Source organism: Mugil cephalus, chromosome 4 (assembly GCF_022458985.1).
Source record: "Mugil cephalus isolate CIBA_MC_2020 chromosome 4, CIBA_Mcephalus_1.1, whole genome shotgun sequence".
Classification (NCBI taxonomy): Eukaryota; Metazoa; Chordata; class Actinopteri; order Mugiliformes; family Mugilidae; genus Mugil; species Mugil cephalus.
The window spans coordinates 12120055-12132648 of NC_061773.1; the positions used below are offsets into that span (position 1 = coordinate 12120055).

Genomic DNA, 12594 nt, shown 5'->3' on the forward strand with positions numbered 1-12594 from the left:
ATTAAGATACATGCTTCTATTTTCAGCTCTCCTTTGTTTTGGGCAGATCATTGTGTCCAGTGGTAGAATGGTAATCACCTCTACTCCTCCTCATTCTTGCCCCACAGTAAATTCTCACATCATCAGCACAATGAAACACTTGGGTTTCAACTTATGTGGCTTTCGTGCCATCAATCCCCGAGCGGAAGGTTTTCACCCATTCGTGTGACTTCTGCAATCTTTGTACTAACAGTGCACAGTGTTGGTTTTGACGACTCCCGGATTCATAGTCCTCACCCCTCAAGGAGACAGATAGGCTTATTGTGCTCATCGTCCCTGAAGCTAATGGGATATTTTGGTATCTGTTTAACACGTACTAAAGCTTACAGAATATATTAAAAATGATCATAACACACACAGAGCCTATTAGCTTTCGATCATATCTTGTGATCTTGACAAGCTAAGATCAGCTAAGATTTCTTTTTCCCAAAGTTTGTTTTTCAGCCCTGAAGCAACATTTGACAGCAAAATCTCAACGCCCCGTCTATTTAGTTCTGGTGCGTCTAATTATACCACATTATCTTGATCAGCAGATTTCTCGTTTTTATTTAGGGCTTTAGATCAGAAGCATCTCATCTAGGCTGAAACATTTAGGCTGATTATATTTATAATTTCTCTCTGCTTACTCATGAATCATGTTGATCCAACAAATTATTTAAAAACCTTTTATTCAATACTAACCTGGTAATTAATTGTTTCATACTGAGATGTCAACGACAGTTTGCTTGTTGTTGCTCATCCTCTCTTCCTTCCCATCTGATCTTCCTTGTTGCCTCAGGGACGCTGCCCCTAGTCTTTGACAATGAAGTTCAACTTGTTCAGAAAACCACAGGCGGTGGCGGCCGCCGAGCCCACCAGCATCACCACCATGAGCATGGCCCCCACCCCGGCCGCCATCTCCACCTCCGTGCCGGACACCTCCGGCTCCAACAACACGGAGATCAGCAAGAACGACATGTTTGAGGAGATCAAGAGCAAGTTCTTGAATGAAATTGACAAAATCCCATGTAAGCAACGCTCCTAAGCTCTTCCAGAGACTCAAAAGGCTCATGTGTGACATCAAGTTTACATTTTTTATGTGTGCGTGTGTATTTTACTTCTTGTGTTTTGACAGTGCCTCCGTGGGCTCTGATTGCCATCGCTGTGGTGGCCGCGCTGCTCATCCTCACCTGCTGCTTCTGCATAATCAAAAAATGCTGCTGCAAGAAGAAGAAGAACAAGAAGGGAAAGAAGGGCAAGGACGGCTTCAACATGAAGAACATGCAGGGCGGCGAGGTATGACGCCTCGTGCTTCCTAGATGCTGAAAAGTCAGGGCAATGGGATGTTTTGGGTGACATTTTACTTCTTCTTTCCCGCAAGAATTTATCAAGTTTTTATGATCATTTATGACTTTTATTGCTCAGCTTTTACGACTAACCGAATTTGATCTTTTACCAGCAGCTCTTTTAGCCCAGGCTGTAGAGGACACAAGGAGAGCTCTCTTCCCCTCCATTTATTTGATGTTGTTGTCGTGGTCGTTCAAATCGCGTGACGTGCTCCATTGTGGCCCATGCTGAAAAATGACACACTTTGTTGTGAGGTGGCAGAGACTGAAGAGCGCAGTTGAAAGTTGAAAGTCGAGCACGGAAAGCTGCATTTTAAAAAAGCTGAAGTTCTGCACAAATTTGAAGCTTGTCCGCGCAAAGTCGGGCAAATCAGAGGAGGAAGGATAAATTTGAGGACTAATCGGCTCACGTTGCCACGGACTGCCCCGTGCTCCGGTTAATTAAAGCAATCAATTGCCTCTGTCCACGGTGTGAATTTATTGCCCTCGCCCCGAAACAAGCGCGTCATTTCTCAACATAATTGTGGTGGTGGTGGTGGTGGTGTTGATTGCCTCTCTTTTTTGTAGCGTGTTTGGTGTCTTGTGAGTTGAACCTCTTCCTCTCTCTGCTCTCCTCCTTTTTTCTCCGCTTTGTGTCTGTCTTGTGTGTGCCTCGTGTTTCTTGACTGTGGTGGACTCCCGCTTCACGGTAGGTGGATAGCTCACGTTGACGCTCTCTGGCCCCCAGGGCGGAGGTGGGGTTTCATGGAATGAAAGTCGTAGCTTCCTTTGCTTTATTTTTAATTTTTTAGTCTCCTCCCATTATTATTATTATTATTATTATTATTATCATTTAAATTTTGTTTGTTACGATAGCTTGAGAATGTAGCCATGGAAAGCTATGATGTGCTCCATAAACCCCAGAGAGGAGAGTCTAACCATCTAACACATTGTTCGTGGGACAATGTAACTGTAACTCACGCCAATATGGAAAGTATTGGATTAAAAGATGATATGCAAGACACTGTTAACACTATTAATCTGTGCATGTGATAAAGGGCATGGTTGGTTGTTTGGGAGACATGGAAACGGCGATGATAAAACTGCATGACAAACCAAATCTACTTCTTCTTTTTTTTATTATTATTATTATTGCTGTAATACTGAAGGAGGAGGCAGGATGTGGAGACACTGAACGGCCCGAAAGAAAACATTTCAAAGTCGAGGTCACTTTGACAAAGAGGCTATAATTCAATTACAAAAATAACACTGCAGCGATGAGACTCTACATGATTCAAATAGCTGGCTGTGCCCTTTCATCCTGAGCCATTTACTGTAATAATGGTGAGCTGAAAAGAGAGGCATTTGTGTGGCACATGAATTTCCTGTGGCACATTAACTTAGAGATGAAACAAGGCATGAGAAGGTTAAAAAGCTTGGACTTTTAGCTTATACGTGTAGGGTTCAACGCGACCACAGACTGTAATGTACTGAAAATACGACACATCTCCTTACCCTGAATGTTATGTCTCAGTTTCCCTTTGCATCTTATTTGCATTTGCTGTTGTGAGCTAGTTCCTTTGGGGTTCAATTGAAATAATGTAAAAAAAAAATGTTATAGAGAACCAGTGCTAATCTCTGGTTTTTATTGGAGAGGCCGTGGTCATTAATCCTCTTAGTGGAACTAGCATGCAATCCCTCCACTGACTCTGGCTGTCACCGTGCTGCTCAAGCATGTCGAAAGGAATTGATCCACAAAAAAAATAAGATGAGGTGTACGGAGTTTAAAAAAAACAAAAAAAAACAAAAAAAGCTGATTTAACTTAGTGTACGTTACCTGCAGTAAGGTCTCCCCTTGATAAAATGATGAATCCCTGGTTTTTATCATCAGGTGCTGTACAGGTAAGCAGTAACCAAAACGTGTATCTCCCATGTAAAAAAATAAATAAATAAATCACTCCTGGAGCTCCAGTGTCTGTGGCATGCTGGCTGTTATGGGGGAGCCCTGCATTCTGAGTCCCCGAATCCTTAAACATTTAACACAGTGTTTGTTTTTTGTTTGCTTTATCACCTTCGCACTGCAGAAACACCAGGACGACGACGACGACGAGGGAGAGACCGGACTGACGGAGGAGGAGAAGGAGGAAGAGGAGAAAGAACAAGAGAAACTGGGGAAGCTGCAGTACTCTATAGATTATGACTTTGAGAACACGAAGGTCTGTGATCATCACCTTTAAATACATTATGTTATAGATAGATAGATAGATAGATAGATAGATAGATAGATAGATAGATAGGGCATGCCGTTTAGACGCTGCTGGTGGTGGAGGAGAGAGGCTGAAGGAGGCTTTAGTCCCCCTGGACGCCCGGGATGAGGTGGAGGTGGGGGAGGAGGAGAGGGGGAGGGACGCACAACAGATGGTGTGAGTGACAGAGGAGCTGAAATGCAATGAGCGGAGACCCAGGAAATGATTGGCTGTGGGAACGTGGGCGAGGAAGGAAAGAGGAAGCAATACGGCGTCACAGTGGCGATAACTCTCCAGGACGCTACTGCGCATAGCCAAGACATAGTCACATACAGCAACATTACGCGCTACAATAAAGCTTTTGGTTTACAAATTGGTTTACAAAACCAATAAGATGTAACTTAGCTTCAAATAAATTGGCTGGCAAATTTTGTCAGGCTAAGCCTAGCTAGCTGAAGCTGAAGGCTGCTGCCTTATTGCGGTGTAAAAACAAGGCAGGAACGTGGTGGTGAAGAATGTGGTTCTTTTTTTTTTTCTTTTTTGATTCATCTTCAAAGCCTGAACAGGTTCATTGTAAAAATTCAGCAAAGCACGACTGAAAGAATCACGAGGCCAAACCATAAAATGAATAGTTTTACAGCAGCAGTGTCTGAGGGGAAAAGCGAAGATATTTGTCAAACATTCAGTGGCTTTAATCTGTCATACTGTCAGCCTCGTATGACATGAACAATAAACTTTAAATGTGGAATCAAAAATGCTTTCATTTAAGTAAATATCAAACCCAGCAGAGCCTGAAACAAAGTGTCTCTGCGATGCAGCACCAGCTGAATATACATATCGTAGTGCACAGTGTAACGCTCTAGTAGAAGTTACCGCATTGTGCGACATTGAAGAAAAGCTTCTGACATTCACTCTGTCTCCTGTCAGCCATGGCGCTTGTGGTGATTGATTCTGAGGCTTATATAACCAGTCTGAGGCAGCGACCCTGACACTGATTATATATTTTATTTATTTATTTTATTTTTTTGCCTGAGGAAAAAAAAAATAGCTGTCTCCTGTTGCTTCTAATCCTGTTGAATGCTCTGCACACAGCTCACGGTCGGGATCCTTCAGGCTGCAGATCTCATGTCCATGGACTCAGGTGGAACCTCCGATCCTTACGTCAAAGTCCTGCTCCTGCCTGACAAGAAGAAGAAGTATGACACCAAAGTGCACAAGAAAACACTGAACCCCGTCTTTAATGAGACCTTTGTTTTCAAGGTAAGTTTTTCTGCTCCTGTTAAGAAGGCATGCGTCCCGTTGATCAAACATTTGCCAGTGGTACCTTTTTTTTCCTATTTATATAAAATGCACAAATAATCCTCCTAAACACCTGTGTGTCCCTCCCAGTGTGTTAAGCGTGACAGCACTGATTGCGTCTTGTCAGGTTTGTATGGATCCGTGTACCCGCTGGCCTTTGCAGCCTACATGCTGCTCTTTCCTGTCCTGGCTAATAAGGCCCGCAGAGACAAGTGGCTCTGGGTCGAGCAGGAAGCCATGCTAGTCTGCGAACATGCAGCAGCGAAAAAACCATCCTACTTCTCCGCCTGTTCTCTGCACACAAAGCCACAGATGTTCTCTGGCACATTTATTGCTTCACGGATTTATCACAGCACTTCAGTGAACGCTGTTCTGGGATGTTTAAATTTGAGAAAATATTCATATCCTCAGACAATTATTATTTTAACTTCATTGCAAATGATTATTTCCAGTTAGTTTGTTCAGCGTTTTCTCATATTTTGCTTGTAAACAGTTTAATCTGGATAGTGAGGGGTTTTCATTCAGGCTGAATCAGTTGCTTGCGTCCTTTTCAAGAAGCCTGTAGCTAGACATGCGTCACCTAATGACACGTAAATGTCACCGTTAATCTTCCTAAGCCAAATTTCTCTGGCTGCATACGAGAACAATCGTCTATAAATAACACTGTCTCTCTCGAGCAGCTACCCTATGAGGAGCTGGGGGGCAAGACCCTGGTGATGTCGGTTTACGACTACGACCGGTTTTCCAAACATGACGTCATTGGAGAGGTGAAGATCCCCATGAACACCATCGACCTCGGGCGGCCGATCGAGGAGTGGCGGGATCTGGAGAGCGCCGATCAGGAGGAGGTGCTGTCAGCTATTGCAATGATTAAACACAAATTAGCTCAACACAAATTATGAATGAATCCTGCCCCCGAGTATTTTCAGGCAGGTGTAGCACCATAGAAGGAAAAAGCTAACCATCTCACCATTAGATGTTTCTTCATTATGATGGACATAGTAATTTATTCCTTGTCAGTTTGATCGAAGGCAGTGTACATATTTACTGGAGCATAAACTACATATTAATCCACAGATAAAATCACTGCCAACAAATTCCCTGTTTACCTACGTTTAAATGATGCCTGTCTCCAGATGTTTTATTATGAACAAGTTCTCAGTAGGGTTCAAAGGGATGGAGATGGACGACTGGAGACAGAGCAGAAAGTAAAATCATGGGATTAGTCACAACATCCTCCATTTAGAAAGATAGTTTGTCTTGGTGCCATTGTGTACCTATGAAGTTTGCAAAACAGATGACATTCACTGTTGGTATCGATTGTATTTTCCATTATCTTTTTCAAGCAAATCTCAGTCATATTTCTAGATGCTGAAAACGTCGAGCTTCACATTTCTAATAAATCCCAATGGTGTTGTACCGTTCTGAGCGTGCACATTTCCAGTGTCGCTACAGCGCTACAGGGACAAGGCTGAGAGAATATGACGTTATCTGAGAACGCGCCATAAAAAGAGCGATTGTCTGATGAGCATATGTGCTTGTCATTTCTGTCTCCTGCCCCTGTCTCCGTGCCGTGCCACGCCGTGCCGTGCTCAGCCCGAGAAACTCGGCGACATCTGCATCTCCCTCCGTTACGTCCCCACCGCCGGGAAACTCACCGTCTGCATCCTGGAGGCAAAGAACCTGAAGAAGATGGACGCCTGCGGCCTATCTGGTAGAGAATTAGTAACTCAGTCACGGGTGTAAATAAAAATCTGGATCGCAAAATTTTTTTATTGGGACTGATTTAACGCTTTGTTTACGTCGACGCTTGCAAACACATAATGCTACAAGGCGAAAGTCTACAATTTATGATATCGTAGGGCTCACAAAACTCCAAAGGTGTAGTGCAGGTATTTTGTGATAAGTACAGTTTGTTATTGAAATCTTGAGTCTTTAATACACAGGGGAATAAAGTTTTCAATTTTTAAAAATAAACAAAGACATATCATGGGAAACATATCAGAAAGGGAAAACACTTTATTTGATGGTCTCTTTTGCCGACGCCCCTTCCAGATCCTTACGTCAAGATCCAGCTGCTGCAGGGGGGTAAGCGTCTGAAGAAGAAGAAGACCACAGTGAAGAAGAACACTCTGAACCCGTACTACAATGAATCTTTCAGCTTTGAAATCCCCCTGGAACAGATGCAGGTACGGTGCGATTCAAACCAGGCCGATGCGCCGAAACGTCTTCGTCGATCTCCGCTACTGTTTTAATTGTTTATATTTTTAATGTGAAGCCCTAATGACAGAAATAATTTTTTTTTTCCCTATTTCTACCTCCTCAGAAAATCTTGGTGGCAGTCACAGTGTTTGATTATGACAAGATAGGTAAGAATGACGCCATCGGAAAGATTTTCGTGGGCAGCAAGGCCACCGGCTTAGGTCTGAAGCACTGGTCCGACATGCTGGCTAACCCACGCCGCCCCATTGCCCAGTGGCATCCATTGCAGCCGGAGGAGGATATCGACGGTCAGCTGGCATCCCTGAATGCAAAGAAGTAACGTGCTCCACCAACCAGCTAATGCACAACTCAGAACCCCAACCCCCTACTTTGCATGAATCCCATGACTTAATACGTGACGGCTCGTCATGAATCCTGCTCAGCAAAAAAGAGACATCTTAGAAATATCTGCTCATTCATGGTTAAGTGGAGAGAAACTCTTTTTAAGCATCACATTTCACACGGTGTATGCTGAGAAGGGTGGCGCTGCGTTGTCGGGTGACTGGCTCGCGAATGTTGAACTTTTGGTCTTTCTTTCATTCGAAGAAACTTAGAAACTGATTCTTAGGGTGCTGACACTGAATGGGAGTCTCGGAGAAGACAATGCTGGATAAAAAGCTTTAGTTTAGTTTAGAGAGCATGCTTTACTTACCTCCCCACTGCTCTGCGTTCACCATGCCCAGTATTGTATCTTGCTACTAAGTGTGCTATAACTTGCAATAGAGAGTACTGTAGTAATAATAATTGGGTTATTTCCTACATAAAGTCAGTTTAAGTCTATTAATGCGTACAGATCATTGAGAATGAATCAGGTTGAGGTCAGCGAATGCAGACGTCCATGCTGCCGCATGTTTGTCTTCATTTGAAAAGCTCACGCTTGAGGAGGAGATTCAAACCTACCTTCAGAAAGCAGTGTAGCCGGGGTGAAGCTGCCGCTCGTTGCCATAAAGGTTCATCTATGCATTTAGGTTCAACAAACATGTTCTGTTTCTCCAGTCAAGTGCAATGTAGGACAGGAAAACAAGGGTGCCTTCCTGACACGACACTTCGAGAAAGGTCTGGTACCATTCGTAGGATGTCAGGGACATTGTGAATGTGCCATCTGAAATCTGGCTCGAGCTGCGCTGGTCAGCCGGGTGTAAAACGACACCCTTCCATGGAGGAAGAGAAGCAGGCTTTCAGTTCAGTGATGCTCAAATCGGTTATGCTTCTTTTAAATTATGCTGTTGCTTCAGAAAAAAACAAAAACAAAACAAAAAAACAAAACTAAACAAAAAAAACGTGCCATCTAACTCCTTGTATGTCTCTAACGGATGTTGGACTTTCCCCGTCATACACATGTTCCGTCCACACCAATAGTCTCTGGAGAAACGACACGATGAATTCTGTCAAACACAAGATGTTTTTGTTGTTGTTGTTGTTGTTTTTTTTTGTTTTTTATAGAGAACTGAATTTGAAATGTAAGCTGTAGCATCTCTTTTTAAAAGAATGTAAAGTGCAACATGCAGGTTTGTAGAGTCTAAGGCATGGCAACCGCTGCATCGAAAACACACAACACAGCAGACACACAACACGGTACACCAGTGACCTCCTAGGAAATGAGCTTGAACCAAATAGAGCTGCAGAAATTAGCATTTCGTGCTCTTTGAATCACTCAGTCGGGACACAGGCTTTGTGATCCTGGAGCCACCACGTTGCAACAAGCCAAGTGTTGCAACATGGTGGTGTTGTGGCTCCATCACAGGCATATTGTGTTATGTGTAATGTGTGGAGGCTGGGAGGCACAAAAAGGAAATGGAGTTTCTATAAGCATAAATATTTTACTTTTGGAAGCATTAAATTTAGCTCATGTGGTGTTACTTCCCCCCTCCTGGAAAGATCAAACCGGCCATTTTAATGTGTGCGATTTCAAACACTGATGTGTAGTTTAGACCTTTGAAGGAGCGGAACATTATGATGTCACTGAGCGCTGTCCCTGGAGTCAGAACAAGATTATCTGGCCTTTGCATTATCGCAGTAATTCTCAACCAAGTGTGTTTGCGTCCCATTAGGTGCGCGGGTGGTTCGCAGAAGGTGTAGTACACGGAAAGAATCTTAAAATAATAAATAAAATAAACACGCAAAGACAATAAAATATATTTTATATATTTTACTACCCATAGCATAGCTGCAGTACAAAAGAAAAATCTTCTGTCACTGTATGTGGTCCAAGGCTGAAGTTTAAACAAAAAACAAATTAGATCTGAGAAAAGTCAGATGTGAAGTTCTTTCTGCATTTGAGAAACTGCCAAAGGGGGATGTGAACCACATGAATTCAGATTTTATAAATTTAAATATTTCAGTGCTATAGATTCCACCTGAAGAAGTAGACTCAAATTGCAACATGGGATTCTCAGTAATAGTTACATTTTTAGAAGAAGGCATTGGAGATATATATATATATATATATAAAAACCTTTTTTGCATCCACATTGTCAGCAGGAAGGTGAACAGCAGTACAGCTATTGGTTAATCCATATTCTTTCTATTGTTAACACAATGCATCGCGCAGACTTGTGAATAGGCTACAGCATGTATCTACGAGGTGATGTAAATAGTAGCATGTTTTAAAGAGGAACCATAATTATATTGTGTATGTGTGTTTGTGTCCTGTGTCATTTTTTGATAATAAAAACGGAGTTAAAAAAAAAGAAAAAAAAAGTGTGCACTGACTGCAAAGTGTATGTATTTTTGTTGAACGGGACTGAGTGAATGTCTGAGGTATCCGCAGGCTCCTTGAACGCCTCGTTTAAAAGCAGGGCTGCTTCGCGTGTCACAAGAAGCAAACTCCCCTATGACTCCACAATACTGCATGATCGACTGATTTCCTGTCGTCGTCTGTGTCCTTTGTGGTAAATGCAGTGTTCTTGGGCTACAAGTCATGTAATTATTGTTCATTTCTGTTTGCACTTGTTGGTTGCTAACCAGTAGACTGTACATATTAAAAGAACAACAGGAGAATATCGGCGGGCTCCTTTATTTTCAATCTCAGTGCACCGTAAATGTTTCCCTCATTTCTTCCTGCCATATCGGTGTCAAGTCTTAATTGAAGATAAAGCAGATCCCTCGACTGACTTGTGGCCCTTGATTTTCTTTGTAGTTCATCAAATTGCACCTCCTTATCTTATTAGAAAAATCGTCTTTGTGTATAAAATCTAATTTGTTTTCAATTAATTACACTGCATTTTCATTTATTTATTATATTATATTTATTTTTGCAGCGTTAGCTCTGTGAACTGTCATTACAGTATATTATTGATGCTGTCCTCTTAAGTGGCTCCAGTCTAATAACTAAGCAATCAATACTCTTTCCATTACAAATGTCACTTTATGAATGAATGCAGCTTAAAAAAAAATAAATAATAATAATAATAATAATAAAAAAAATGGGTTGCATTTGGAGGAGCTGGTGTTGTGTCACTAGTGCATGATGCTCTGAGATATTAATGTTGTGGCTGCCATGACATTTGTAATGTGGGATCTGTTTCCCCTCCGTCTGCTTTTTGACTCATTATCATTTACTGTGAGACAAGAAATCTTTATTTGCAACAATACAGCCGCATGAAGATGAAAAATCCTAATCTTCGTGACAGATTACACTACAGCTATGTCTCTGTGTTGGACGGGCTGAGGGGAAAATTCATTTGCTGGGTGTCAATAAGCTCTTTTTCCGAAGAGCCATCCCAATTCATCTTTTTTTTTTTTAACAATGTAAAAAAACGTGCTTTGCTGAATTTGACGTGTGTGCCATACGTACAATTTTCAGATTTTGTGATTTTGCGTATTTACAATAGGACCAACTAGGCCCCTGTTTGTTTGTCGGTGTCCTGTTCATGGATCATATCACTCCTCTGCAACGCAGGCAACAAAATCTCTGTCTTCCTGGGTCTCACAAGCTGTGTCGAGCACAGAGCAGACCCGACAACTGCAAAATCAACATTTGCAATGCAATACTGCCAACCTGCTGCTTCAGTAACGGTTTCTCTATAATTATGATCTCTTCACGGTCAGGAAAAAAAAAAAAAAAACGGAACCTCCAAAGACCTGATTGCCGTCCTCCTCAGCCGTGTTTTCACTTGCTGAGCAACACAGACCAAGGGAAATGCTTGAAAGTCTTTCTTGAGTCTTGTCTTGTCTTGTTGTAGAGGTGTGTCAATAGTTGTGCCTTTTTGTGAACTGCATGATTTATTTCCTCAATGATTCCATGTTTTCCAGGAAAAAAAAAGCAAAATAAAAAGGCCAAGAAAAAAAAAAAATCAATCAATGAATCACTCTGTGTAGTAGTGAAGTACTCAAGGGAACCCAAATGTGTGGGGTGTGGTCAGGACATATCTCTGTGGTGTTGTCAAACTGTAATCATAGGAAATAAAAGAATTTTAAGTAGCCTTGTCCTGTGTTGTGTGTAAACGTCCTCTTCTGGTTGCTTTCCCACTTGTGGTCAGTGGGGGGCATCGTACCCATGAAAGAAACAGGAAACACTGTTGAATAGCTTCTCTGATGCAATGAAAGTGCAACAACAGCACATGGGTGACGAACCAAACTAAATTGCTACACATGCTCAATGCAGTGGACTCTTAATGCAGATACATACCCTTCTTTTCATGCATTAGACTTTTCTTTTTTTTTTAGAAAATCTTTAGAAAAATGTGCCAAGACACTGATTTGTGACTAACAAGCGGTATCGTGTTCACCATTTCACCTCCCACCCACCGTGATAGAGCCTGTGTGATGCAACCAAACGTCTCCGGGTTTTTGCACAACCCTTCCACATTTATTTACTGTGTTTACACATGTACTTTGTCCTATTCTGATTACATCTGCGACGTGATGTTTACACGTAACACAGAGAAATATGGCTGTTGATATCACCATATTCGTCACTTGTATCCCACTTTGATGTTTATAGCCTGTACTGGCTACGCTAACCCACGCTAACATTAAGTCGCTGACGCCCAGCATCTGTTCCTCAAGGGAAGTTACTGTCAGCGTCTTCTTCACTGGCATGACATTTTTATTTTTGATGTTTGGCCACGTAGTTATTTATGTTTTTCCCACTGTCACCTGGCTCGCTCCACTGTACATGTTCGGAAAACATCCTGTCATATGTTTACTACAGACTTCAAAACATAATCTAAATCACCGCGTATATTAAACAACATGTAGACCAACAGATCAGTGTGGCTCTGTAGAGGCCAGCTCTAAGACTCTGAAGCTTTTCCTAGCCTCCCAGCTAATGGTAGCTCCTCTGGTTTCCCCTTTTGAATGACATATGTATGTATACAGTATGTATATGTATATATGTATATATATATGTGTGTGTGTGTGCGTGTGTGTGTGTGTGTGTACACTCATTTGCCACTTTATTAGGTATTATTAGGTACACCTGCTCAATTGCTTCAATAGCT

At 42.0% G+C, this 12594-nt stretch overlaps 1 protein-coding gene across 6 annotated transcripts in view; it reads left to right on the forward strand.

The window, feature by feature from the left end:
* LOC125006414 (synaptotagmin-2) overlaps nt 1–11572 on the forward strand; it is a 28260-nt gene extending 16688 nt beyond the window's left edge. For 3 of the 6 annotated variants that reach the window (XM_047582404.1, XM_047582406.1, XM_047582405.1), the window contains exons 2-9: nt 818–1046; nt 1154–1314; nt 3428–3559; nt 4682–4849; nt 5566–5736; nt 6485–6602; nt 6944–7077; nt 7215–11572. In XM_047582404.1, the coding sequence (XP_047438360.1) occupies nt 842–1046; nt 1154–1314; nt 3428–3559; nt 4682–4849; nt 5566–5736; nt 6485–6602; nt 6944–7077; nt 7215–7430 (1305 nt within the window). In that variant the 5' untranslated portion in view covers nt 818–841 and the 3' untranslated portion in view covers nt 7431–11572. The remainder of the gene's footprint in view (nt 1–817; nt 1047–1153; nt 1315–3427; nt 3560–4681; nt 4850–5565; nt 5737–6484; nt 6603–6943; nt 7078–7214) is intronic. The other 3 variants (XM_047582409.1, XM_047582408.1, XM_047582410.1) reach the window with 3 other exon arrangements.
* The last annotated feature ends 1022 nt before the right edge of the window (nt 11573–12594 follow it).